Source organism: Atractosteus spatula, chromosome 26 (assembly GCF_055471065.1).
Source record: "Atractosteus spatula isolate fAtrSpa1 chromosome 26, fAtrSpa1.hap1, whole genome shotgun sequence".
In the NCBI taxonomy this organism is placed as follows: Eukaryota; Metazoa; Chordata; class Actinopteri; order Semionotiformes; family Lepisosteidae; genus Atractosteus; species Atractosteus spatula.
In genome coordinates, this window is record NC_142731.1 from 4,433,139 (window position 1) to 4,460,836 (window position 27,698).

General features: G+C 47.9%; 1 protein-coding gene across 3 annotated transcripts in view; it reads right to left on the reverse strand.

Moving 5' to 3' along the window:
- LOC148814645 (protein TANC2-like) overlaps positions 1-27,698 on the reverse strand; it is a 225,536-nt gene that overhangs the window by 15,608 nt on the left and 182,230 nt on the right. For all 3 annotated transcript variants that reach the window (XM_088906068.1, XM_088906067.1, XM_088906069.1), the window contains 15 exons: positions 25,019-25,144; positions 18,001-18,282; positions 17,536-17,669; positions 14,939-15,170; positions 14,311-14,477; positions 13,180-13,787; positions 12,334-12,442; positions 11,573-11,695; positions 10,569-10,805; positions 9,383-9,568; positions 8,594-8,687; positions 6,226-6,359; positions 5,984-6,107; positions 5,375-5,550; positions 4,664-4,796 (listed from right to left, as the gene is read on the reverse strand). In XM_088906068.1, the coding sequence (XP_088762194.1) occupies positions 4,664-4,796; positions 5,375-5,550; positions 5,984-6,107; positions 6,226-6,359; positions 8,594-8,687; positions 9,383-9,568; positions 10,569-10,805; positions 11,573-11,695; positions 12,334-12,442; positions 13,180-13,787; positions 14,311-14,477; positions 14,939-15,170; positions 17,536-17,669; positions 18,001-18,282; positions 25,019-25,144 (2,865 nt within the window). The remainder of the gene's footprint in view (positions 1-4,663; positions 4,797-5,374; positions 5,551-5,983; positions 6,108-6,225; positions 6,360-8,593; positions 8,688-9,382; positions 9,569-10,568; positions 10,806-11,572; positions 11,696-12,333; positions 12,443-13,179; positions 13,788-14,310; positions 14,478-14,938; positions 15,171-17,535; positions 17,670-18,000; positions 18,283-25,018; positions 25,145-27,698) is intronic.

Here is a 27,698-nt window from a genome sequence, read left to right on the forward strand (position 1 = left end):
GCGTACAGGATGCATGATGGGTAAAAAAAAAACCAAGAGAATGCAGGGTGTCTTGGAATCACGGTGAAGAGAACTTTCACAGAAAGAAAAACAAAACGAGCAAAATTAAAAAGAAAACAAGGGAAGAAGAGAGGTGCAGGGTGGGCGATTGGGGGTGCCTGCTGCAGAGGAGAATTGTTCTGGACAAAGACACCAGGGGTCAGTCCAGGTCAGCAGTGTGACAGACTCGTCTTTTATTACAAATGCGCTCCCCTTCTCGATGTGCTGTTACAGGCATCACGCTCGACACGGTCTACTCATCAGTTCACCCCCAGTCCCAACAGCTCTCGCTCGGAGTCTAAATGTGGGCACTGGGCCACTGCCACTTCCCTCCGAGATCCCAGTCAGCATTAGAGCTATGACGGAGGAGCCCAGTGGGAGCGAGCACTGCATAGCTCTAATGCTGACGGGGATCCTGGAGGGAAGTGGCAGTGGCCCAGGCCAAGAGACTAGCCAGCCTATCAGCTGCTGGCCCACCACCTAAACGGCCATGAGCATGTGGCAACAGGTCAATGCGTTAAGTCCCAAAGGGAAAAGCTGGAGAGCACTGACAGCCATTTCCTGCTTTGCAAAATCTGCACCACTTTTTCCCTTCTTTTTGCATTGTGAAGACACCAGCTTTTTCCATACACAGTATTGCTAGATTTGCATCCCTAATTATCTCTGCTTTTTAAGGAAAATGCTCATAACCACCAGTCAAACGTGGCAAGCCTTAGGTTTACTATTTTAGATGGAAAATAAGGAAACATTTTAATCCTATGAGAATCTTTCTTTTTTAATGCAAGACTTGCTAGTACAAAGCAAGCTGCTTAAATGGAAGTAATTGCTTTTTATTGTCTGACACGCTGCACCGAGACATCTTTAATTCAGTATAAACTCAACACTATAAAACAATTTCAGCTAATCTGGTATAAATAAGAGCTGTGTACGCATTAATCCATTCGGACTCTCCTCAAGCCGCCAGGCACGAAGTAAATAAGGTTGCTTATATTCCATTTGTTACAAAAATTAAAACTCAAAATTAAAATAAGCCAAATCAATTATAAATTGAATTGACTTTTTAATTGCAAAGGCTCATACGTAATTGAATTCACAGAGAGAGTATTGCTGCTGTTCACAAACATGAGAGCTTAAAACTGCAGGATTCAAGCTATTTTCTCACACATTGCTGTCTGAGTTTCATTGTTATTTTTTCATAATTGAGCAATTATATTTCTAGTGTTTGTTATCCCAGTCAATCCCAGACTGCTTTGCATATACAGTAGCATTAAAGTGCAGCAGCCAACTCTGTGATGCTTCTGAGTCATTCTGCACCAGCAGCCCCACTGCACAGCAGATCAAGAAGAGAAGTGAGACGTTTTTTCATCAACTGAGTTAAGGGGAGCTTTAAGTAGGCCAGGTAGTGCAGTCCAGAGTAGAAGTTAGCTGGGCCACTGTGGTTAACACACTCATAGGCAGTGCCAATGGATCTTTCATGACCACAAGCTGTTAGGACCTTGGTATAAAGTCTCCTGAAAAGCATGGGCACCTGTTACAGCAGGGTGTCCCTGGTCACCATGCTGAGGCGCTGGTTTGGAAGTTCTGGCCCAGTAGCACCTCCTACTGGCCAACCAGCACCACTCACACAGCGGCCTGAATTCTGAGGGACCCTTCAAAATCGTCCTCTGGGAGACGAGAGAAAATGGAAGTTTCTCGGAGTTGTAGGACACATGGCAGTTGAAGTGGGGACGCACACATCTGGAAGGCAAGGGTTTCTTGCTCCAGTCACCACTGTGTCACTTGTTGATTCTGCTCCACTTGTCATCTTCCCGGGTATTAGCAAGGACCTACAGTAACAGCCACTCATGTTTAGAAAAGGGGTTGTCTGAGTTGGTTTATCATACTTCGGTATTTCAGATGTGACTGCGGTCTTTCTTGACTCCACAATCAAGGTCTTGTACAAAAAATCATTGTCTTGTTTTCCTCTAGGAGTTCTGCAGCTCCTGCCGCAGCTATAATACTGCTGACCAGGCCAAGAGGCTGGACTGTGCTGTGTGAGTTTGCACCTCTCCCGATGATGGACTCGGGATCACGCACATACGCTTTCCAAGCCACAGGAATTGCTTTTTCGCAGGGCAGCCTGCAGCCGCAAAAGCAGACAAGCAGCAGGGGAGGGGGGGGGGGGAGGGGGGTGATGGGGATGAACATGTCTTGTGTTCCGGCATCCAAACACTGTTGCAGCCCTGGGCAGAAGGGGCCGCAATACCTGGGGAGCTACTGTTGAGTGAGGGAATGTTTTGATCGGACCTGCCTGGAACATGACACACAGAAATAGAAAATGTCAGAGTGCCTGGCTGAGAGTGATGCTGGGGGGGCTGGTTTACCTCGAGGCCGACTGGGCAGAGTCTGACAGCCTGAGCAGGAGGGTGGGTGGGGCAGTGGGCGGGACAAGGGCGGAGTGGGCGGTTCAGGGGTGGGGTCAGAAGGAGGAGGCGGGGTAGAGGGCGGGGTGAGGGTGGGGCCCGTGGTGGGAATAAAACAGTGGAACAATGCAAACCAAACACAATGAAAGAGAGAAAGAGAGAGAAAAAGGAAGAGGAAGAAGGACAAAACAAAGAAAAGAAGCAGACGTGAGAAGCAGGTAGTCTTTTCTTGGGGGGGTGGGGGGCGGGGGGGGGATAAAAAAGGCAAGTGCAGCGTCAGCAAAAAGAAAAAAAACCCAACAACAACAGCAGCAGCAGCAACAAAGAGAACCTGCTCTGAAACAAACATGGCTGCCGGAGGGAAAAACACAGATACAGATCAACAGGGCTGCTCCTGCTCCCTCCTGATGTTGACAGTGCATTGCTGCTGTGCACAGGACACCAGAATCAACCACCCTACAGGGGCTCATTTGCGTATTTTTACTGTATGGATTAAGCAAGACAAACACTTTCATTTTCACTATGTTCTTGACCTTGTAAAACTAATTATACATCTGAGGTGTTTTTTTTTATTTAGGCAAAATAAAAAGTAGGGGTGTTCAAACACCTCACCCTCCTTTTTTCTAAAGCTAAAAAGACTGCTCTCTCCCACCATGTACAGTATTAAATTAAATTATTTGAGGGAGGTTTCATTTTAACAATCAATAAATGCATAAAATAACCTACTTATTAATCGACAATTACCACGAGAAAAGGAGAAACTCCTCAACCTCTGGACAAAAAAAGCAATTAATCAGGGGTCAAAGCCAGCTTAAACAACCCAACGAACTTGGAAAGGAGGGTGTTTTGTTGGGAAGTGCTGTGTTGTCAGAGAGGAGCAAGCCCACAGACAAAGCAGTGTGAAGGAGTGTGGCACACAGCAGGCCGCAGAGTCAGAGATGCGCGGAGTGGCGGGTAGCTGCCAGGCACACAGCCGGAGCGGCTCGTGGGATCGGGGGACCCTACGGGCAGCTCGGCGCTCTCCGAGAGGACGCAAGGACATATGGACCCAAAACCCTTTCCTGGCTTTCAGCCTCTGGGTTACGGGCTGGCCCCTGGGGTCTGGGGTCACAATTCTCCCTCGGGATTCCATGAAGTAACCTACTCTGCCTTAACAACAAAACCAGGGACAACCAGCTTGGATTCCAACACGATCCACCGTTCTTCCAATTGTTTGGAACATCATCCTTCTAGGAACACACTGCTCCACCTGACTGCTCCCCAGTTCAGGAGTGCACATCTCCGGCAGGCTTTCCTGATCGTGTGACAGACCGCCATTCCCTTTCCAGTGTGTTACTGCACTAGTTACTGCAATGTTATTTACAGACTTTTAACTAAACAAAATCGGCGTATCACCAAGCAGCATGTATACATGGCCTGCAGGTGCACACTCTGCAAAGCAGCTAACGTCTAGCAATCCTAGTGGAGATTTAAAGCAAACGCAAGCACTCCATCTTCACAGGCACTTGTGGGTGGTACTTCTATTCATTCCACTTGCTGTGAAGTTGTCTTTGTGTAATTAGTTTTCACATCTTATGAACACAGAGGACAATTTGAGATTAAACAATCAATCCTTATTTTAATGAATGGAATATTTTTAACTGCTTTAGTTGCTATTGACAATCAGTCCCACACGTGAGGCAGTATTATAGCAATCATTAATTGCTTTCCGTATTTATTTCTGTGGGAGCAGGACCGTACCAGGACCTAGGAAAGACCAAGATTCAAGTGACAAGTGTGCACTGTGTTTCTGGAAAGTCCCACCAGTCAAACCATGTGAATACTAGGCGCATGAGGTCCGTCCTTTGACCCGTCTTAAGTTCTGTCTTTTTTTGGCCCACGCCAAGCCCACCCGCACGGTAAGTGAAAGCAAAATAAATACCGTAAAATTGTTCAGTTGTGCGAGATGCAGAGCGCGAGGAATAGTCAGATATCGTGAGCTGCACAAGGATCAAAACACGTTTTTGTTATTTGGCGGAAGATCTGTCATGTAATATAAAGTGCTCCTCACTGAGGAAGGAACTCAAGCGCTGAGCTACTTCTACACAGCCTGGACTGTCAGCCGGTCCCCCTGCTGGCCCTGCAGTGTTTCACCCAACCCGCCAGCATCCCCTAAGCCCTCCTCTTCAGATGGGCTGCTTGCCCGCCGGTTCCCTGCCCCTCGGTCCACCTGTCCGTCCTACCTATCTTGGCCCCTTTCTTGAGCAAGGTGACCACCACGGAGGTGTTCCTGCAGCCCACGGCCCGGTCCAGGGGCCGCATGCCGCTGTAGTCCACGTGCTCGATCATCGCGCCGTGATCCACCAGGAACTGCACCTGCAGGGGGGGGACACGGGCGACGCAGGGCCGGTTAACGGCAAAAACAGCGGGCTGTCAGATACCGTAACTACTGCTCCCATCTCCGCTCGAGCTGCTGCGACAGGGGCGGGGTGGTGATAAAATCACATCGCGCCGTTTGGTTCCTAGCCAGATCGCTTACGTATTTATACACGCAAAAGACATTTAACACACCCTGCACCTCCACTGTGCAGAACCGGAACATCAAGGTCTGATAACCATAAATTAAAAAAAACAACAACGTAGAAATGAAGCAGGTCTTGTAGGAGCTGGATTTCTTTAAATGACGTTTGCACAGTATATACAGTACAGAACTGTATGTATAAAGTTCCTTTTGAAATAATCCCCAGGTTCTCTTGGTATTTGTTGCCTCACTTTGGTGCCTATCAAGGCAAATTTTCACAAACAACCTCAAGAATGTATTTCACGCTTCATCGGTTTCAAAACTTAACACATCTCATTTGTGGCAGGACTGTGGCTGCAGCTCAGAAGGTGCTCTTTAAGGGCGAGGGAGAGCGTGCCGAGCACCGACGGCGGAGGAAGGGAGGCCCACTCACCACTTCTGCGTCTCCATAGAAGGCGGCCAAGTCGAGTGGCGTGCGCCCGTTCTTGTCGGCGTGGTCAGTGGCTGACCCCCTCTCCACTAGGGACCGCACCACGGCCAGATGACCCTTCAGACAGGCCCAGCTAAGAGCGGTCAAACCCTCCTTGTCCATCAGAGACAGGGAGGCACCTGCAGGGAGGGGCAAGGGGTGAGAGACACGGGGTTCAATAATAGGGGTGACGCTCTGCTGCATTCCTGGGGGTTCCTTTGTCTTTAAAGGATGAGAGCAGTGATTACTGGGATGTATTAAGATGATTATTGGGCAATATATTAAGATGAGGGTTATAGTACAGCAAAGGTCTTTTGCAAACAAATTCTTAATAAACCGACTGTGAAACGCTATTTACAATTACTGCTGGTTTAACACACAGTGCATTTAGGGACGCTGATTTAGATAAAGCTACATTTTAAGGCTAATATAAAGCTAAATTTAAAGGGATGAGTCTCTCAGGGTATAAACCAGCCCTGGTCTGAAAACACTGGTTCAGTAAATGTCGGCTACTTTGAGAATCAAACTGGAGACGCTCATGTCTGTGCCTGTGGGCCGCCCGGGCCAGCTCACCCTGTGCTAGCAGAAACTCCACGGTGCCCAGGTGCCCCTCGGAGGCGGCCATCATGAGGGGCGTGCGGCCCTGCTTGTCCGCCATGTTGACGTCGGCGCCGTGAGTCAGCAGCAGGTCTACAATCTGAAACCCAGCGAGAGAGCGAGGCGCCGTGTTACTCACCCCACCCTCCGGTCCTGCGGCTGCGGCGGGTAGCGAGCGGGCTGTGCCCCCCCCCCCCCGCCCTCCCCACCTCACCCACCTGCCAGTGCCCCTGCCGCACGGCGCTGAACAGGGGGACGATCCCGCGCCGGTTGGGCTGCGACACGGCCGCCCCCTGCTCCAGCAGGAGCCTGCTCACCTCCAGCTTCCCGCGCCCGGCTGCCGCTGTGAGCGCTGGGGAGAGGAGGGATTTCAATAGTGTTGAAGCAGGAAACACCCTCAGATACAAAGGCATTCTTAGAGACAAGCTACAGGTTACTAATCAAAGGCCTCACACACATCCGGTTCAGTGACAAATCAGGAAGACTCTGAGGCCTGAGCTGATGAAGGATCTGTACTGGAGGGCCGATTTCCTCCATTCACACCTCACTCAAGGGCCGATTCCACATGTCAGCACTTAAACTGTGTATAATTAAATTTTAAAGGAGGACCATTTGTCTCCTCACTCCCAGGAAGGGAAAAGGGAGAAGTGTGATCGTGAGAAATAGGCTCACGGCTTCACCCGTTCCATCATACTATCTGCCAAACGCAGAAATGGAAAAAAAAATGCTACCCTTGTCTTCGTCTCTACAAGTGGCCCTGAAGAAGGTGCAGCAAATGCAAAAGGTTTGGGCTCAAAGCTCCTGTGAATCGAGAACTGAAAAATTCATTTTTTATATACAGTATTACTAAGAAAAACTCACAGGGAAACATATCCTAGAAGATGTAGATCAAGGTATTCAACACTTGTCAAAAACTCAAAGGGATCTGTGTGGAGCTGGACCTGAATAATTGAAAGAGTAGGCATCTGTGGCTGAGGCCGTTTGGAAACCTGAGAGTTAGTTCCCTTTGGGCCAGGTACCTAAAGACCAGGTTTTAATGATCTAGTGTTTGAGACTAACTGACCAAGAGTAGGAGATACATTGATGTACAATGAAAAGGCAAGTTTGTTTTACATATGTAGATTACTGAGAACATATATGTCATGCTATTTACATTTTAAAGAGTGAGATGATGATTTTAATAGTTTTATTCATGAGTTGAATAGCATTGTTAACGGGGATAAAATTCTGAAAAATCATTATTTCATTGGGTTAAAATACTGAGCCCTAGTCTTGTGATCAGGTGTCAGGTGTTTAGTAATTGACTTAAAATAGCCAAAGCGAGCTGAAATTAATGAAAGAATACAGAAAGATACAACCATGCCTTGCTTGAGTAACCACAAATGCCTGGTTGCTAATTGGATAATAGCTGCCAGGTTAAAATGAGATGGTCTTCTTCAACAATCAGCAGGCTAGTCCAGAGAAACGAGGAAGCTGGCTCATTAATAGACAGTCCATGTCCATGGAGGCAGAGAGTCAATATACCAGCCCAGGACTGTCGCATCCATTGGATCAAACTGCATTATCATTTTCAGACCGCAGTGGTTGTAGCATAAGATACACCAGGAAAAAATAACTGGTGCATCTGCCGCATGACTGTAATTTGCAGTCCTGCATGAAAATGATCTACTGTATGTGCTCAGAGGCTGTGCAGGAGCAATGTTGGCAACTAAGATACAAAATCACCATCTGCTGTAAAGTGGCAGAGAGAGTGGCGGACTGTTTTATTCACAAATTAATTCGGGTTTGTGCTCAATAAACCTGACAGGAGACTGTGGAGACATAGCGGTGGAGTGTTTCCATAAATTATGCCAGGATAAGCTTTGAGGGGCGGAAGTCTGATGATGTGGGGAGGCCATTGCCTCTAACACAAGATTGCCTTTGGCACAGTTGGAGGGCAATTTAATGCACAGCGATACATTAACAAAGTCCTTGAGCCAATGGTTTTTCCACTCCTACAAGCTGGAATCTGGAATGGTCAATGTGATTTTCCAGCATGTCAATGCAAGACCACACAGTGCTAGGATTACAATGGCATGACTAAGAAGGTCTTGCTGTGGCCAGCCTTTAGTCCTAACCCGAGTCCAATAGAACATCTGTGAGACTGACTCGTGAATGCAGCCAACAGGATGTTGGATCTATTAAGAGGCAGAACAGGTCTATACATTTATCAATGCTGCAGGATTCTGTTGTAGGAAAGTCATGCCCAACACTATCTCTGTGATGTTTTCATTTTGGCAATGTGTCCTAATTTGTACTGAAAGCATACTGTGATTCTCAGATAAATATTCCCAACTACTGTATTTGTGTTTGATCATCACTATGTGTTTAAAACACTTGATGAAATCCATTAGGTCTGAATGTTGCGTTTCTTGTGCCAGTGTTCAGAAATCTATTGGTAGATTGGTGGATCTGATAGGTTTTGCAATAGAGTTTAAAGATAAGGATGAGCAGGACAGTATCAGCTCTGAAGACGTAAGCCTTGAGTTTCTCCCGGTGCAGTAGAGATAGTGACTGAAGTCACAGAGTCATTTCAGGGTCTGTTACCTGTTTCTCCCCACAAGGTGTCGAAGCTGTTTATCTGAGCACGTTCCACCTCCTCCTCGTCCTTCTCAGGTAAGTCCAGTAGGTAGGAGACAATCTGACAGCACAGAAGAGGCAGGTGTTTTACAGGTGCTAGAGATCTGAAGGGTCTGATCGCAATCCTTCAGCAGTAAGACCTCCCGGAATACAGTGCCCATTCATAAAAATGGAGTGGTAAAACCAAACCAATTACATATAGCCCACTAAGTCTTACTTCTATCACCTGTAAAGTTATGAAAATGATAACTAAACCAAATGATCATCTGTATGGCAATAGGATTCAGGGGAAACATGATCTGAGGAAAAGTCAACAAGCAAGTAGAAGGGGTAGGTCTCGTTTAAATAACTTGTGAAGAGTTCCATCAACAAACAGCAGGACTAATGAATACAAATAGAGCTTTATGTATTTCATATATTTACATTTGCAGACCCCCCCCAAAAAAAGAGTTGGTTAATGGCTAAAAAACGGTAAAGCTAAGGGGTGAATGCTCAAAATGGATGGACGGACTTAGTGGAGTACCACAGTAACACACAAGTAGAAACTACATTTAAGACTGAGGACTTCTTTCCTCTCTGTCAATGAATCAGGAATCGGCCGACGAAAGGCTGAGATTCCGGGAACAGTTAACCAGTCAAGCAGGACAGGCCGAAGGTCAGATTGGGTGTTTCAGTGCTCCGGCTGCTCGGCTCTGGAGTGTGTTACTGCCGCTGTGCTGTGCCAAGCACTATGAGTGGCTCCAGCGGTGCACCTACCTCAGTGTAGCCCATGCTGGCTGCAGCAATGAGCGCCTGCTGGACGGCGTGGCTCTTGTTGAAGACGCCCTGCTGCTGGCCGGCCATGGTCCAGTCGCACTGGATCAGGAACTTCACCACCTCCAGGTGTCCGCGGAGCGCAGCGTGCACCAGAGCACACTGCCCGTTCTTATCCAGGTGGTCCACCTGTCCGAACACACAGCACAGGGGGCTTGGAAAACACACAGGCAACACGGGAGGACAGCGCCACCCAACTCACACACAACCCATCTCTCTCTCACTTCAGAGGTGCTTTGACTCCAAACTGGAGCTTCCAGCTGTTTTAAGACTGGGCTCTCTGACAGCAACCCCGGCACCCACTGAGGAGAGAAAGAGATGTGGAGAATCTCCTTCAACACACTCCGACTGCATTCGTTTTTCAACGTGTTGCCTGACAGGAGAGCTTTGAGAGGCATGCTTCTGACCGACATGACCGAAACCCCGCTGTTGCCTGGCAAGTCTCAGGGCCTGATGAACTGCCAGGAGCCGAGACAGAATCGCTGCTTGGGGAATCCTGGTTACTAGAGAGCCGACTCTGGTCCAAAACCAGAGAAGTCTAGATCATTACATGCCAAGCAGGTGGCATTAATGGACAAGTCAGCTGGCATCTTCCAGTCCTTCTGTTTCATAAGCCTAATGATGGCAGAGGTCTAATCTGCTGTTCCCCTGATCATCACTGTTTCCCAGCTCCTATGCCCTAGCCTGTATTGTCCCGTCAAACAATACACCATCATTTCCCTGCTGCCCTCTCCAGTTTGATCTCTGTCGGTCCTCTGGGACTGAGGATCATGGATGTGCCCCGATCGTGTTCGTTTTCCAGATAGCCAGCTGTGCCTGCTCATGCATGTGTACAAAAGGCCCTGTATTATACTGGCCTTGGCCTGCACATAACTCAAAATGTGGACAACGTCACTTACCAGAGGAAGGGGGTGTAACAGTATACTGTATATCAAATCAGTTATGCTGTTGTGTTTTTGAATAACTGTCAAATTCTCCTTAGCACAGACCCCAGCAAGAACATCTGGAGAGCATGTTTCTTGCACTCTTTTGCAGAAAAGGCACCTCCCCTGTGAGGCTGCCCACTTCTCACTGATTCTGAGCTCCGTGTGTGTGGCTGACCGATTCTCGCACGCGTGCTCACACCCACCTTGGCGCGCTTACGGCACAGAGCGGTGACGATGGACAGGTGCCCGGCGGCAGCCGCGTATCCCAGGGGGGTGAGGCCATTCTCGGAGGCGGTGTCCACACTGGCGCCGAACTCCAGCAGCAGCGCCACGGTGTCGGTGTAGCCCAGGTGGGCGTGCACACACAAGATGGGGGCGTTGTTCAGCACCTCCGTCCGGTAGTTCACATTGGCACCCCCCAGGATCAGCAGTCGGCTGACCTGCAAGGAAACTCGCAGTCAGCCTCCTCCTTGTCCACACACAAAATAAGGAGACGGGGAAAAAAATGTGATTTTTGCTCCCATAAAAGCCTGTAACTCGTACGGATCCCTGTTCTGTTACTTAGTTTCAGTTTGTTTGCTTGTCTTTTTTTCCCAAGTCATTTTCATGACAAACACCCTAAACAGCAAAACTCGAATTGGAAGGCAGAGGTGGAAACTACATGGAAGAGCACCGAAATCTGAGAAACTTCTTCAGACAAAGGGTTGTACAGTAGCTTCCACCTGGCTTTTTTGAGAAAGATCTGGACAAGATCCTGGGATCCTGCTTAACAAGCAAAACAAGCTTGTAGGACCAAATGACCGTCCCTGGTTTGCAACATTTCTAACGCTCAATGCACTTTTACACTGTTCTACATCACAAACATGTAAAGTGCTCTTTATTACAGGGTTTGACACGACTGTGTTTTGAATTTGACAGGAGCACCTGTGGCCCAACTGTACAGAAGACAGCAGCATACCTAGGGGAAGCAGATTCAGAATAGCTGATATTCTTGTTCACTAGTTCACTTTAGCAATAGTGGTGAGTATAGATTTGCTGGGAACAGAAAAGGGAATCACTGATTGACAGCTGAACATCTTTGTTTTGAATCTTTGTTTGAATCTTTCTTAATAACAACCCAAGAACAAGCAGAGGTTAATTCCATGCTGCTCCCTGACACGTTTTCAAGGCTACTGCTTTGAAGACGTGTGACACAGTGTCCCAGTACCTTGATATTTGGAGTGTAGAGGTTGCGCAGGGAGGCCAGCGCAGTCGAGAGGCCCTCTGTGCTGTATGACACCCACAGCCCCTGCAGGATTGAGGAGGAAACACCAACCTTCTTGCTCAGGCCCTGCAGTGATGGAATAATAACGAGAAGCAATGGTATTAACTGGTGATGCAATAGTAACGAGAACAAAGCAGAAGGAAAAGGAAATCAATCAGGCACATGGGAGACACTCAAAACATCAAATCTCACTGTATACAGTGGGATGCAAAAGCACAGCTCTTTGCTAAGCTGTGGGCATGAACACATGGAACGGAGGCAGAACTGCAGTATGGGACAGATCACAGGGCAGGTACTTTAGAAAACAGGAGTAGCCAATGTTTCATAGCAATCAATGCTGAATGTATGAAAGCACAAGATCCTGCCCGCAGGCTTCTACACTCTGTGTGGTATCTGGTATTCCTCTATGCTTTCTACTGCACTCTGTGTGGTATCTACACCTTCAATTTATGTAACTATTGCAGTGTTTCTAAACGACCCCTACAGTGTCCAACGGCACACCGTGATCCTGTTGGTTGGCTTAGCAACCATACGCTGCTGAGCTGCCAGCAAAAACATTTTCAGTTCGAGCTGGTTCTCCGTCTGTGTGCGCAAAGGAGACAAGGCATCCAGTTGTATTATTCTGAGCCTATCATTATGTCTGTGGAAGTGTGTGTTTGGGCTAGTAGTTGTATTTCTGTGTGCGCTGCTGGGACACCACTGGCCTTGAAGATGTGTGCTTTCAGGATGTGGTGGCCCAGTTCGATGGTCTGCTGCCGGTTCAGCTTTCCCTCTTGCCGAGAGAACCAAAAGGCCAGCAAGGTGTGTCCACTCCTGTTGGGGATGAGGAGGAGACACAAGAGAGAGAACTGGGGTTAGACAGGCAGGAGAAAATCTACGAGCTCCAGCTGCACACAGGGCAGAACATAAGGTGAAATCCAGACCACTGCACCTCACATTCCTCAAAGCAGCCTGGAGTACAACGGGTTTTCTGCCAATCAGAACTAATTATCATTAATATATAGCGCTTTTCTGGACAATCCACTCAAAGCACTTTACAGGACTCTGCTCCACCACCACCAGTGTGTACCACCCAACTGGATGATGCGACAGAAGCCAAAGAGCACCAGTACTCTCACCACACACCAGCTCTCAGTGGGGAGGAGAAGAGAGTGATGAAGCCAGTTCAGAGATGGGGATTGTTAAGATGCCATTAATGGTAAACATCAGGGAAAACATTTGGGGTTAACATCCCTACTCTTTTCGAGAAATGACCTCGGAGGGTCAGGAACTTGGATTTAAGTCTCACACAGACCACAGGGTGAGCGCTCCCTACTGGCCCCACTAACACCTCTTCCAGCAGCAGCCCCAGCTTTCCCAGGAGTCTCCCATCCAGGTACTGGCCAGGCTCACACCTGCTGAGCTTCAGAGGGCTGCCAGCTGGGAGCTGCAGGGTGATAAAACTGCTAGGACTATCACCTTCACCTGTCCTCCTTCTACCCTACTGGCACAGGAAGACTCCATCTCTACCCCTCTCCCAGCGGATCCTTCGCTCCCCGTCTCCAGCTCACCTGGGGTCACAGAGGAACTTGGTCTTCTCGCCTTCCTCCCTCCAGATGAGCCACTCGCGGAAGGAGGGGTGCACAAACATGCGGGTGCCGTCGCGGCGCTTGATGAGGAACATGGAGAGGTTCTCCACGCGCTGCTGAAAGTCCTCCCACTCCAGGGTGCCCTGGATGGAGCCGGCGTTGATGGCCTGGTGGATCTGCTCGTCGGTCAGCGGGTGCAGCGAAGCCACAGCCACGTTGAGCAGGGGCAGCACGCGCTCGAAGGAAGACTGCGTGGGGAACTTCATGTTGCACTGCAGCAGGTAGACCTCGGCCAGGGACACGGGCACCACCTTGTAGCTGGAGCTCTTCAGCACCAGGTAGCCCTTCTCGATGAGGTCGAAGGTCAGCTTCAGGTACAGGTAGGACCCCTGGCTCAGGGCCTTGAGGTGGGTGCTCAGCTTGCCGAAGGTTGTGTTGTCCATCTTGCCGTTGAGCGAGATGTTGTTCTGGATCTCCGGGCTGCTGTGGATGCGGTGCAGGATGTAGCCCTGCAGGTCCTGGTCGATGGTCTCGTTGTCCTCCAGCCGGTCCAGGGAGATGCGGTGGAAGGGCAGCAGCTTGGTGATCTCCTGCGGAGATAGGGAAGAGGGAGGACATGGCAGGAGGGGTGGGTGAATAGGAGGTAATGACTCTAAAGGGGCCTTTTCTTTTAGATCCTCTTTTTTTAATTAGAATGAGCATTTCCTCCACCAGCCTTAAGGGGGATGCTGTTATACTGGTCTGCATGGGGGAGCCAGACTCTGGTCCTCAAGGGCTGCAGTCCAGAAGGTTTTCTACGTTACTCTTTTAATCCCCAGCTTCTCAAGCACCTGTCCAACTTGTCCAATTAAGCAATTAATGAGTTCAACTGGGTAAAGAAGGGGTCAGGTGGAAGTAAATCTGAAAACGTATTGCTGTTATCGATTATTACATCAATGCCAACACAACAACTGCAGCAATTGTCTAAGACAAGCAGAGCCCAGATGTCAGGACAAGAGGTTCAGAGTGTATCATTTCTGGGTCAGCATGCATAGAAAAGGTTTGCTGGATTAACCAAATGCAACAAGGAGCCCCCCAGGGTTGTGAATAGAGCTGGGCCAGGCCGATCCATACCTGCAGCGTTGTCCTCACTGTCACGACCAGCTTCAGCCAGGGAGGGAACTTGGAGATGGTTTTGCTCAGGAATGAGACGATAGTGTCCCCATAATCTGGTTTGTGGAACTCTGCCTCGTTCAGCCCGTCAATAAGGATAATGAGGTCTTCATCTGCGATCTTCCTCTCTGAAATGAGGAAAATGGCAAAAGAGAGCATTAATCAGACTGGCATCAACTCCGGGTCATGCAGCCTGGTGCCCTGCTCATGGCCATCTGCAGCTCATTCCATAAACAGGCTGTCTGCCTCTCTAAATAGCACTGTTATATGTAGAGCAAACCTAAGTGTTATAACCAAGACAAACCAGGTATGAATTCAATGCATCTCTAAAGAGAGGTAACTATCCTGGCTAAAGAGAGCTCTGCAACATTCAAAGGAGCAAAGGGGGTGGGGGGGAGGTTACATTTTTTTGTAGGGGAATGTAGATGCCACAAATTAAATGTCAGGTTTCTGTATGATTGCCTGGATCTGTCCCTGCTGTACCAGCTGTATCTAATCCAGGTTAGACGTGCTCGTTTAATTGCGGCAGGACGACGTTCGCCACCTCTGCGACTGTGGGCAGGACGGCAGTGGGGACCGGGCCGCTGACCTTTGTAGAGCGCGTCCAGGGGCTCCAGAACCCCTCTCCTGAACGAGGCCAGGGGGTCCTGCACGCAGGAGCGCAGGCTGAGCAGGCTCTGCAGGTGCGGCTCCCGCAGGAGCTGCTCGCGGTAGGCGAGGAGCTGCGGGGAGCGGCAGAGCAGGGCCGCCACGTTGTGCACGAACTCCGGGACCAGGCAGGTGTAGGCGTTGTCCGCCTGGCAGTAATGGTACGCCACCACCTGGGGGAGACAAAGAGCGCAATGAGAGAGGAGAGGGTCACGGCCGGGAAGAGGCAAGAAGGCAGGCAGGCACAGGGACCGGGGGTGTGGCGATGAGTAAAGGAGAAAGCAGGAGAGGACTGGACGAGACAGGAAAGGAGACGTGCAAGAACAGAGAATTTCACACCAGGCCATGCCACACCCCCAGGGCACACTTAAATATACAGGATAACGGGTGGCACAATGGCGCAGTTAGCACTGCTGTTGGACAGCCCTGGGGTGCTACCTGTGTGGAGTTTGTATGTTTCCTATGGGTACTCCAGTTTCCTCCCAAAGACATACTGGTAGGTTATTTAGTTTCAGGGAAAACGGCTCCATATGGTCTAGAGCTCCGGCTCCCCCTTGACCCTGAATTGGCTGATGTGGTTAGAAAATGGATGGATTGATGGTCTAGGCTGAGGTTTGTATGCAGAACAGTACATAGAAACCAAATTCTTACCGCAACTTGTAATCTGTGCAGCCTTATTTACACGTATATTGATTATATTACTTATTATCAAGAATTCTCCACAACTCTAATTCGAGAATATTTATTCTCAAAGGCAGGAATGAAGTACTCAGGCTGAGAGAGGGGGAAGACTAATTTCAACAGTTACAAAAACACAGCCGATGCAAACTCTCCCTCAGAGTGGATTTCAATACAAAGAGTGACAAAACTTTAATGTCATGCTCTGGGGAGAAACAAGAAAGATTTAAAAAAAAACTGAATCATAATAAAATGCTAATTTTAACTGCCAAGGGATAAAGAGCTTAAACAAAGGAAGCAGAAAAAAAAGAGAAAAGACTCAATTATTTATGCAATGTGTTAACAAGATCTAATGGCTTGGCTGGAAATTGCTTTCTGCAGGTATAAATATTTTATTAGGTCTCTGTGCAAAGGATTTTTTTTATCTGCATATAGCAGAAATAAGGGCTTGCATTAGATTTGCAGACAGGAGTCAATGGAGTGTGTCCTTCCTGGAACAGTGTCTGTGCCAGATGGCTGGCTCTCCGTGGTTCAGGGCACACAGTGCATATGCAGTCGACTCTTCTGGACCGGAAAGATCCCCCACTAAAACTTAGAACTTAGAAGAACTTTATTTTCCCCACAGGAACGTCACTTGTCTGGGTACATTAAAACACAGCCTGCAAACATATAGACTTTAAAAACACAATCCCTCATACACCCACTGTAGCGAAAGCAAATCACATCCAGTAAGATTAAAGAGTTCAAGGTCAATGGTCCTGTGTGTTACATATATATTTTTTTTACATTACCCCATAGTATTATAAAACAGGCCAATACATTCTAAAAGAGTTGGTGAAAAGGGGAAGGAGGTAGGAAGGCATGTCCATGAATCTAAGCATCTCCTTTTTTAATGGTGGAGAAAGGAAGAGGGCAGCACTCAGAATTCAGCAGCACGCAGCTGGAACGGCCCGGCTTTGTCTCCATAGGCAGGGACTGTATTCTGCATCCAGATGGTAAAAAGCACACTGACTACAGAGGATTCAGGGATTTATTGCCCTTTTTATATGTTCTCGCGTAATAAATGCTTTAAGACTACACTGCCAAGTGCCCACTTTCTTGCTACCTAGAGACCCCACTCTGTTCCACCGATCCTGGCTGTAGATGGTAAGAGAACCAAGCCAGGCTGTGATGCTGAATGTCTAGACCGATCCTATAAAACATCTTTATAGCATCTTTATAGGATTCTTTATAGGATTTGCAGGACAGATAAATCAGTATTCAATAGCCTCAATTTATGTAAAAATACAATGTAGACTTGATCTAGACATTTTGAGATAATGACAGTTTACAGTTTTCTCCTAAACAAAGTTTATCATCAACAATATTGCCAAGGTATTTCTAACTGTCCACTCTCTCCATTGTACTGCTGCTCATGATTCTGGTTTCCGAGCTGCGAGCTGTCCTTTCACTGCTGGGGATCATTTCTTCTGTTTTATGAACATCCAAGTCAAGGAAATGATCCCTGTGCCACAGACCCAAGCTGTGGCTGTGGGCTGGACCTGGGCCTCTGGCATAAACGTGTCCACCATCACTCTGTCATGAGAGTACAGTACTTCAAGCAAAACATGCCTGGGCGAGGGTCTACAAACATCATTGTGTAGTAGAGGTGATGAGCTGATAGAGTTCAAGATCTGCCTTTACTGCTACTGCTTTACAGGAGTCTACTGCTAAACCAGAGGACACCCACCTGCGCCCAGCCCTCCTGGGCACAACGTGGGAGGAACAGTAAATCAGGCAGTCCAGACCACAAAGGCAAAAGAGGAGAAACAAAGGGGTACATGGAAAAAAAACAAAGCAAGGCAAAGAAGAAGCCAGTACCTGTGACGCCAGCCTCCTCATGGCCTCCTCCTGCCGTCTGCGCATCTCTGGAGTCCCTGGGCAGCTGCCCCCACTCAGGGTGGGGTGCGTGGGCTGGGGCTGGCTCAGGGGCAAGTCCCTGCTCCCGTCTCCATCTAGGGGAGAAGATCAAGGCTTCAGCTGAGACTGGCCCGCACACACTGGGTCAGAACAAGCCACGACAATCTACACGGCACTGGCAACTTCATCAACCTCAGAAATCACCACCAAGCAAGCGCTCCTTTGCCTCACATCTCAATATTTGTACCCTTTTACATTCCTAAGAAATAAAATGAATTTGGGCACTACTCAAGTTTCCCTGCATTCCTACAACAGACTTTAAGATGAGTCTCTTTCCTGCTGGGTTTCATCAGGGAGTTATTGTTCTCTGCCCTGAGACCCCCCCGCCTCTCCCCCAGCCCGTGCCCCTCATCCCCCATGGCGTACGTTTCGGGGAGGCGTGGGGGCTGTCGGAGGCGATCTGCCTCATGCGCGTGCCGTGGCAGCTCATGGCCACGAGCCGGGAGATGATGGCCGTCTTGCCGTAGCCGATGTTGCCCACGATGACCACGCCGCGGTTGGTGCTGGAGTTGGCGCTCTGCAGCTGCCCCTCGATCTCCTGGAAGAGCCAGTCGCGCCCGATGAAGACCGAGTCGACGGTGATGCTGGGCACCTCGAACAGCAGCGGCTTGAGGGAGATGTCTGGAGGCCGGTAGGGGGCGAAGCGCACTGGGGTGAAGGGAGGAGAGCGTTAGAGACCCGCGCACTCCCAGCTCCAGCCCTGGAGCCCAGCCCTCAGCCCAGGAGCCCAGGTGCCCTGGAGCCCTCAGCACTGGAGCCAGGAGCCCAGAAGCCCAGGGGCCCAGGAGCTCTTGAGCTCTGGAGCTCTGTAGCCCTCAGCATTTGAGCCAGGAGCCCAGGGGCCCAGGGGCTCTGGAGCCCCGGCAGGATTCACACAGATTGAGCTGAGATCATCCACTGCTCTGACACCAGCCCTTCAAAACTCCCCCAGTTCAGCAGCTGAGAGCCAGAGTCGGTAAGAAAACGCAAGATCCTGCAACTAGTGGAAAACACTTTTCTGCTCGCAGTTGAGGAGAAACTTCTTGTTAATCCAAGAAGCAACACACATCCCAACACTTTTACCGTCCTCTTGTGAAATCTAGAGCTTATTTTTAGAGCTTTTTTTAACATTTGGAACTAGTCGGTTTCGATTTTACCAACATATTATGTTTATTGTTAAAATTATTACTATTGCATTATTATTAGTGTTATTATAGCAATTAAATCCAAAGACAAAATCCAAACAGTATAAATGTTCTGGGTTGCTTTGACAAGGTTATTTATTTGTCTGAGAATGTACAGTACACTGTAGAATGGTTTTAGTCTAAGACTGTAAATTACTAGAGAAAAAAACGTACATTGCCATTTGACTGGCAGACATTTTCAGCGGAAGATTTTTATAATGTATATGTACTTCATATTCTTTTTGGAGCAGTATATCTAATTTCATCTCCTTCACTTCAAAGCTCCAGTAAAACTAATCAGAAGAAATGATACTGAAATATGGAATATGGAATAACCTGCCAACACTTCTTGCTCAGATCGCGGACTACCTGATGTCCAGCAGTCTGCTGTGCTCCTGCTCGGACAGCAGGGGGCTCTGCAGGGTAAAGAACGTCTTCCAAACACACCTTAGCTCTGTGAATGAGTTAAGGGTAAAGTGTTGCTCTGAACTCTGCAGTGTCCCACACCACAACGCCCAATCTTTCTTTTCATGTCTTTAGACGTCAAAGAATTACCTGTGCAGATGCTTAATTAGTCGACCGGCACTCATAAAGATCTTTTAAGTTTTGTAGGACCAACGCCCTGACCCAGAAATGCTGAAGTTTGCATACCCAGCGCCAGGCAATGACCTCCTGCTAGAACCCCCTGTCAGAGCAGGACCATATGAACTGTGGCTTTCCAGCAAGACAATTAGATTCACTGGCGCTGAGATCTGATCTTTATTTGTGATACTGGAGGAGACAGCACTCTGGGCAGATACACTGGGCATCAGGCCACAGCAACTGCCTGCTGACAGATTTCATACCTACCGCTGGCCAAAATCTACTGAGCTTCCGTCTCACTTAGGAAAGGGAAGATGCACGTTAACCTCTCTTTCTCCATGACTATTCTGGGAAGGGGAGTTTAAGATACCAGGCAGATAATTTAGATGAGCAATCAATACAGACTGATGGTGATACTGCAGTAAAAGAGGTACAAGATTCATGCTGTCAGCAACACACGGGTGCAGATTTAGATTCTGCACTGGGTCCGTTTCACACGACTGTCAAGTGTTGAATGTTATTCTTCACACTGAAACATCTGGAGATTTAAAGATCAAGATGGGGGGGGGGGGAGGGTGGAGAGGGGATGACAAACTGCAAACTCACACAGCCAAAGCTCAGATCTCAGGGGAGCGCCAGGCTGGCAGCAAGCGCGGGGTTAAGATCGGAAGAAAACGGGGGACTTACGTGAGTGTGATTGCCAGGCATGGATGTTAGTGCAAGCTGAGACAAAACACACGAGCAAGAGAAGAACAAAAATCAAGATGAGAAAGGGAGGCGACAGCGAGGCGCGAGGAGGTTTCTCGGCACTTATCACAGGAGAAGAGACGGAGACAGCAGGAGGAAGCAGATGGTTTGTAGCAGAGACACCACGAGGCTGGATGTGGGCGCTGGCCACTGCGGCTTTGCCTTGTGCAGCAGCCAACCCCAGCGTTGCCTTTGCCCTCAGTCAAGCTGGACGCTGTTCCAGCTAGCGCTTCAGTATGGCCTCATCGGTCAAGCCTCAGTTCAATAATTACGCCTCAATAAAAATCTGCGTTCGCTGGGTGGGGTGTACAGAAGATCTCCGGATACTGGGGGTATTTTTATTTTAAAAGGGGTCTAAGAGAGGAGTAGTAGTAACAGCACAACTGGAAGGAAGTGCAGGGATCATGGGGGATTTGCAGGCTGTAACAGCCTGCTAAACTGGGCTTGTTCCAGCCGTCTATATTTAACTGTCTCCACTGATTGTGTCAGTCCGCATCTCGATATAGATGTAGCAAGTTTTGGCACTGGAACTGATTACAACATTCGAGAGCAATGGGAGACTCTCCTGAGTTTTAACTTCTGTAGGAAAAGAATAAGGAAACAGGCGGGACAGTGCAGAGAAGAATGACAGATCAGCAGGGACAGGTGAGGCAGAGCATTAGGGCTCTAAGCGTACCCTGGCTAAGCTGCACAAGGCTCACTTCTGCATTATAAAACCCTGTCAAAGGACTACTCCAGCGCTGCACTGATGTTGCTCTGTCAGCTCTTCTAAGCAGAACTAACTTTCTGCTAACACTGCACAGGGCCTTGTGATCTAATCAGGCTTGTCCTGAAAGTACCGAACCCTGTCATCAAATCAGCAAGCAGCCCCCACATTCCCACCCCACTTCCAAGCAACAACAAACTGTGGAACAATCACAGCATTTTGCACCTGCGGTGTAAATACCATCTTGTCTGCATGAGTGTGTGGGTCACGCTCTTCATGACCCAAAACAAGCTATCGGGTTCTGCTGTTTGTGAAAGCTCTGTCTTGTGCATATTGTTGTGACTTACAGTAATAATTGTATGCCAAGCCAGTGTATTTGAATGCGTCATTCAGAATATGGCAGGACTCTATAATCTGCATTGGCAATATGGAGTTCCTGTAAACAAATACATATACGCTATAGGAGTTTTTAATTTAAAAAAGTGTTGTTGCAAGCATGTTTATCAGTTGGCCTGGACAAAGCAAATGAAGTGTGTGAGCACCACTGATCTTACCAGCTGTGTGATACAGAGAGCGCTGTTTCACATTTTCACTATTTGAATTCTGAATCATGTTTTGCCAAAAACAAGTTTGAAGTGATGTCACATGCTCAAAGATAATCACTGAAAAACACAGAACACTAAGAATGCACTTTGCAATCCAAGAAAAGGCACTGTATAGAGTTAAAACTTATTAACGACCTGATGTGTTAACTTCTTGACTGAAGTGTTTAGAAAACCATGTTCTATCTACTGTATGATCCTGGAAAAGAGTCAAGAGCACAACTCATGTCTGAAAACTGCCTTGTTATCGTATGTACTGTTACCTAATTACGCATACAGAGACATGCTTATCTGCAACTTCAAACACTCATCAAAGCCAGTGGTGCATAAGAACATTTGGCTCATCAAGATATTTTTGAAGTATCTGTCGTCTATAATGTTGCTGTTACAGTAGAGAGAACATGAGACTCTGTGATGTCTGTTGCTGCAACCAGCTTCTTTAGCATTCTGGAACTGTAGAACTGCAGCTGAAGAACGCAAGGCGAGGCAGAGCACAGGGTGAATGACTGCCTCCCAGTGTAATAACTCAGACAAACAGAAAGAAAATCCAGATTATATACAGTACCTCTCATGAAAGCCGTAAAATACGCCTTTATTTTCCTCTAAATAATATCACTTAGTCTAAACTGTTTTGTTTTTACAATCCACGAATCCATAGCATTATCAGCTGTTGCTTAGGGAAAGCATCCAGTCCCACAAAACTGCACAACTGCACATTTGTCAAGGTGGGAAAGACAAAAGGGCCCGCAGTAACCATTTAGCACTTTCACAGAAAGCTCTGTTGAAAACTGCTAAACAGCAGAAACGCCTCATCCGTCAGCGTTTTCAAGACCCGATATTTTTTCACCTCTCCAGTTCATTAGAGACTGGCAGGGCTATTGTAATGTTTTATCAGGCGAGTCGCTCCTGTCAGCACAGTCCTGGCTTCTTTAATTATTTACAGGGTGAGCATGACTCACCCACAGCAGAGCAACAGTGAGAACCGACTCCCCCCGCACAAAGAAAACAGCCAGCTGATGGCATTTCGGAAAATCATTGATATTTTACCGGCAATGTGCTGCCTCATGAATTATTCTGCCAATTTGCTCTCAAATCCACATGGTCTGCATCAGCCACGGCACTCTGAGGTAAACTAATACATTTTATGATCAGGTCAGGGGAAGAAAGGGGAATGAAAAATAAATCGAAGCTGAGGGTCTGTATTGTGATTTTTTACACAGGCTGCCATTTTCCTGTACTCTGACACGGAGGATAACATTGTACGTCCCCAAGGAGAGTGCATGTCAGCTCAAACTACACCGACCCCTTCAATGTCTGCAATCAATCTGAAGACCATACTGACACAGTGTACAAAGGGACTCGGAGAATAAAGGAGACAGTCTGAGAAGGGTTTTTCCAACATTCATAAAACATTCCCTCTTAAAATGCCATTACTGCATTTCTTTCAGCCTCTTTGTCTTAAGTTCTGTATATGTAAGACAGTCCCCCAGATTCCATGTCTTGCAAAGTTAATTCATTGAATTTAGTGATTAATCTTACTGACAATCTCTAAAACAGACCTGAACACTTTCATCTTAAATAAGAGTTGCAGACGTGCTCTTGTAAATTCAGCATTTGGGTTTGAACGCATTTCCCATGACCAAAAACTGATGTGCCATTGAAACCTCACATAACACTGTCTCGCATATATTGTACAGCAGAGACAGCCTAGCTGACGAGAACTAGCTATGTCCTAGCATAGCTGGCATATTCTGTGTGGCAATGCAGCTGAACACAATGAGACTAATACTCTTTTTTTTGGGAAAATATCCTTATTTAATGCAATTGCCCACATAACTTTCGCAATAAAGTAGTGGGGTAACCTACATATCTGTACTCCTAGACATTCCTGGGCTCCAGGGAATAGTCACGCTGCTACAATAGGGACTTTACACCTTAATTTTGGTTTCTGCAGAGTGCACCCTACCCAGCTGTGTCTAATGCATTTTGATGCAGGATTTATATCTGCCGGCCTGACAACACAGAAGACAGATATCCTGGCCCAGTACGAGCCTGGATCTGAAAGCTGGTTGTCAGAAGGTAAACCGTTTATCAATCACTGTACACAAGCCTCTGATCAGGGCTCTTGTAGCATTACACTGAACACTTGCACGCTGATGGATTCAGTTTTTTTTAAATACCTCTCAGAACATCTCTTTCTGACAGGCAGCACAGACACTGGGGAGAGTGATGCTGTTTACATGATTGATTTAACACAAGGCTGAGCAAGTGGTAGGGAGGAACTGTTCATCCACAAACCAAGACGCTGCATTTGGAGTGCTTGACTTTAGTAAACTGAGAAAAACGTTACCATTCACTGTTCCTTCGGTTGTCAGTCCTCCAGAACAGGTTCCCTGTTCCTGCCCTGGGGAACCCCACACCTCCTGGGATCTGCCTCAGCCGGCTTCATCAGTTAATTGTATCCTTAACTGAATTGTATCCTTAATTGTATCCTTAGCTGTTAGTTCAGTTCCTTACCTGAACTAACAGCATGCTTGACTGGAACCTGTGAAAGCTTTATTTCTGCTCAACAACTGGTTGATCTTCAGTTACTTCTGAAACATAATGAAATGTTACCTCTAAGACATCTAATGAATGAAAACAGCATTTCACTGAATCCTGTAATTTCCCAGCCTATCAAAAGGGCAGTTAAGGGTTTAATTATGTAGCAAACATCCGAGTTGGAACAAAAGAAAAGCAAGTGTGGGGACCCCCAAGGCCAGGGCAGGGAACCCCGACTCTGAGACATGCTGCTAGAAATATGGAACATTCGCCTCAAGGCCAACATGAAGCCAGCAACCAGGGAGATCAGGAAATCAGTGTTTTTTAAGGCAGACTAAGAACATCAGTTGATGAACGTCTAACACTTGAATGAACTGTAAACAAAGAAGGAGCAGGATCCAGACTGCCTCGGGGCTGTCAAGCACAGACACTGACTACTCCCACCAAAGGCCAACAGGTTCCAACAGGGACAGTGCTAGAGGAGCCTTGATTATTTTAGTTCTCCATCTCTCCCTTTAATAGCTCTTTTATTGTAAAGTGTCTCAATGCAGCCCACATTGTTACGTTTCTAATCAGAATTTCACGCAAGTCACACCCACACAGAGAATATACTGCAGGTGCACAATGATGCTAACGTGAGCTCTCTGTGGAGGACGTGGGATAGCGAGGCACAGCCTGTGCTCTCCTGCAACTGGGTCCTCAACGGCAGTTCTACAGAACGCTGACCATGTCTCAAGACCCCATTCTGCTGCTGAAGCTGGAGCCCAGCAACGCGGTCCCTCCCTACACCTTGCTATCTCTGTGCCAGGAATGACAAATGATGGTTGGTTATTATTGATCAAAGCAAGAACCTACACATCATCTATGTATCAAAGCCATCAGGTCTGGTCTTGCCTTTGTTTCACTGAGCTTTTATGCTGATCCAGGTTACACAAGAGAAGGAAAGCCTGGTAGACCAACAGGTGATGCTTGGGCTTTGTGCAGCCCAGCTGGGGAAAGCAAGTCTCAGCCTCAGTGGAATAAGGATAATGCACTGTCCTCACCTCGCAGGTCCTGCCCGGAGCGCCCAGCGCCCATACTCTGCCTGGGCATCCGCAGGGAGGTGCGCAGAGGGGTGTGTCTCTGCTCATCCAGGTACGCCAGGTCCTCCAAGTGAGCTGAACTGGTGGCTGTGAGGCGACAGAAGTTGGGGGGGGATAGGGGGTGAGCAGAGAGAAGAGACAGAGAAAGAAAAGGGAGAAAAAATAAGAGTGAAGGGGGCAGAAGAGAAGGGCAAATTACTCTTTATTGTATAATAAGCACAAGTATAATAGTGTTTGTGTGAATTGGCATAATTTAAGACAGGTGCACAATACCCAGCCTTTAAATGTGCATTAGAGCCCTGTAACCTAAGCCTGTAGATGGACCTATAAAGGGTTAATTCCAACTCTTCTGCCCCGAAAGTGAGAGTCTGGCACAGCTGTAAGACAAACCCCCCCACTGTTCCCTCCATGCACTCCCATCACATCCCTATCTGCGGATTAGACACTGATGTTCCCCCAGCGCCTCCCATGTCACTGCAGCGTGGGCTGGAAGCACACCTCTGCCCGCCATCCCAGCTCAGTGGGTCTCCCGGCACGAGCGCCCACAAACATCTCAGAACATCGCCGCATTCCCTCTCTGATTCATTTACTCCTTTATTACTTCTCCCCAGTCAGTTTACTGCATCAGCCATACGCAGCAGCAGAAACTTTGAGGTTCAGTGGTGACCTCTAAGACCGCTATTACAGTACCACAAATTACTACATTAAAATCAGGGAGGTAACTGAAGACAAGGTAAAGGGAGAAAGTTACTGTACTGTAGCTGCTTCCTTTACTCTGCTTTGGAAAAAAAAGCTATGCATCTTTCCCCCCATGCTGATTAATACCTGTTAATATGATCTAAATAATAATCACAATTGCATGAAGAAAGACATTTCATAAATAGATTCTCTCTGCTGGAGACCTAGACTATGAGTAATCAGTGTGCAACGCCCTACAAGGTGTAGAGTTTTAGAAAAAGAACATATATCTTCTGCACATTCCTGATTGACACATTGACAGATGTGTACAGTACATTATGAGATCAAGAGAATGCAAAAGGATATTATAGCTCTAGTGTCCACTGAAGGAGTCGAACAGCTGTGCTTCTTACGTTACCAAGTGTTCATTGTTCATTTCATTCACGCAGCACGTTGGTGGTGCTTTAGCATAGCTACAGCACAGCACATCACTCCAGTTCAATCTTCATTAAAAACACAGGCTCCTCTTTACACTTATACCAGCGTGACAACAACACCAGGCTCAGCCTGTGGAATTCCCCGACTGAAACCTGCTACAGAACCCCTTCAGTATCAGAATACTGAGAAATGCATCAGCATTTAGGGGTACAGTTTCCTCTGATTAAACAGTTGACTTTCTTCCTACAGTATGTCTTTATCTTCTGTCTATTTGAGTGTGCTGTGACTAAAGAGGATTAAAAAGTACATCAAGCTACTCATGCAAACAATTCAACGCTCTTTCTTCTCAGAGCTCAAAGCATCACTTCAATACCATGCTCTACGCAAGACGCCCTCCCTGGCTTGGATCCAAAGATGTGCATTTTGGTCCCAGAGAACTGGCACTCTCAAAAAGGGAGATCAGAGAGGCAGCGGGAACTTGCAGGCACGCTTCACTCTTTCTAAAAATTCAAACGAAACGAGCAGGCCAGAACCGTGACAGGGCTTTTTTCAAAGCAGCTTTTCGTCGAGGTCAGGAATTCCGCCGGCAGAGGAGCAGCTGTTGCGGAGGACGATTCCGGGACAGGCGACGAAGAAGCATTGCTCAAAGAGGTGAGGGCAAGGGAGGCACTGCCCTACTCCTGGGATCTGCGCTCGCTCCTGTCGCTGTGTCCTTGCCCTGTTTGCCAGGGCAGTGCAATCCTTGTATAATGGCGGGAAAAAAAAGACCTCGGGACCTCTCGGAAAGAAGAGGGAAGCTGAAAAGCCGTGCCGGGAAGGGTTCCGAAAGGACGACCTCATTCCTCTCCTCTCTCCTTCCTCCCTCTGCTCAAGGTCTTGCGCGACCGCGCCGGGGTCCTGTGTCGGCGTTTGGAGAGCCGACAGATGTGCAGGCCCGGGCTGGGGGGGGGGGTGTCAGGGGGACCGAGCTGCAGGCGCTTGAGGAGGATGTGGACCAACAATGAGGAGTGAGTTAGGCACCAAAAATAGAGGGAAGACAGCAGCTGGGAATGCCAGTGGCGCGGCTTGAGTGCGGCTGGGATTTGGAGAGGAAGGAGAGGCAGAGCAGCACTGGGTGTCGGGGCGGTGCAATTGTCGGAGCGGGGGCACAAACACACCGACCCGTCTTGATTAATCCTTCCGTGCTGATGCGGCGTTCGTGCCGGGCCTTCAGAGGAGGAAGGACTTTTCCGAACCCTTTCTTTTAGCACTGAAACTTAAAACCTGCCGAAGGGGAGCTGCTGCTGCCTCTGGAATCACAACTGGGAACAAAAATAAAAACTGAGGCAGAAACTAACCACAAAAAAACCTGCCCAAAGCGTGGAACCCATTTCAGTGCTCCGTAGATCTTCAATGGCGTTTTAAAAGAAGAACAGTGTGGTTGTCTTTGCTCAGAGATCTTTTAATACATAAAAATATTAATGGAGATCTGCAATGCAGCTTCCCACTTTCATTGGCTAGGGTTTTCAGTAAGCCCATGCGTTCT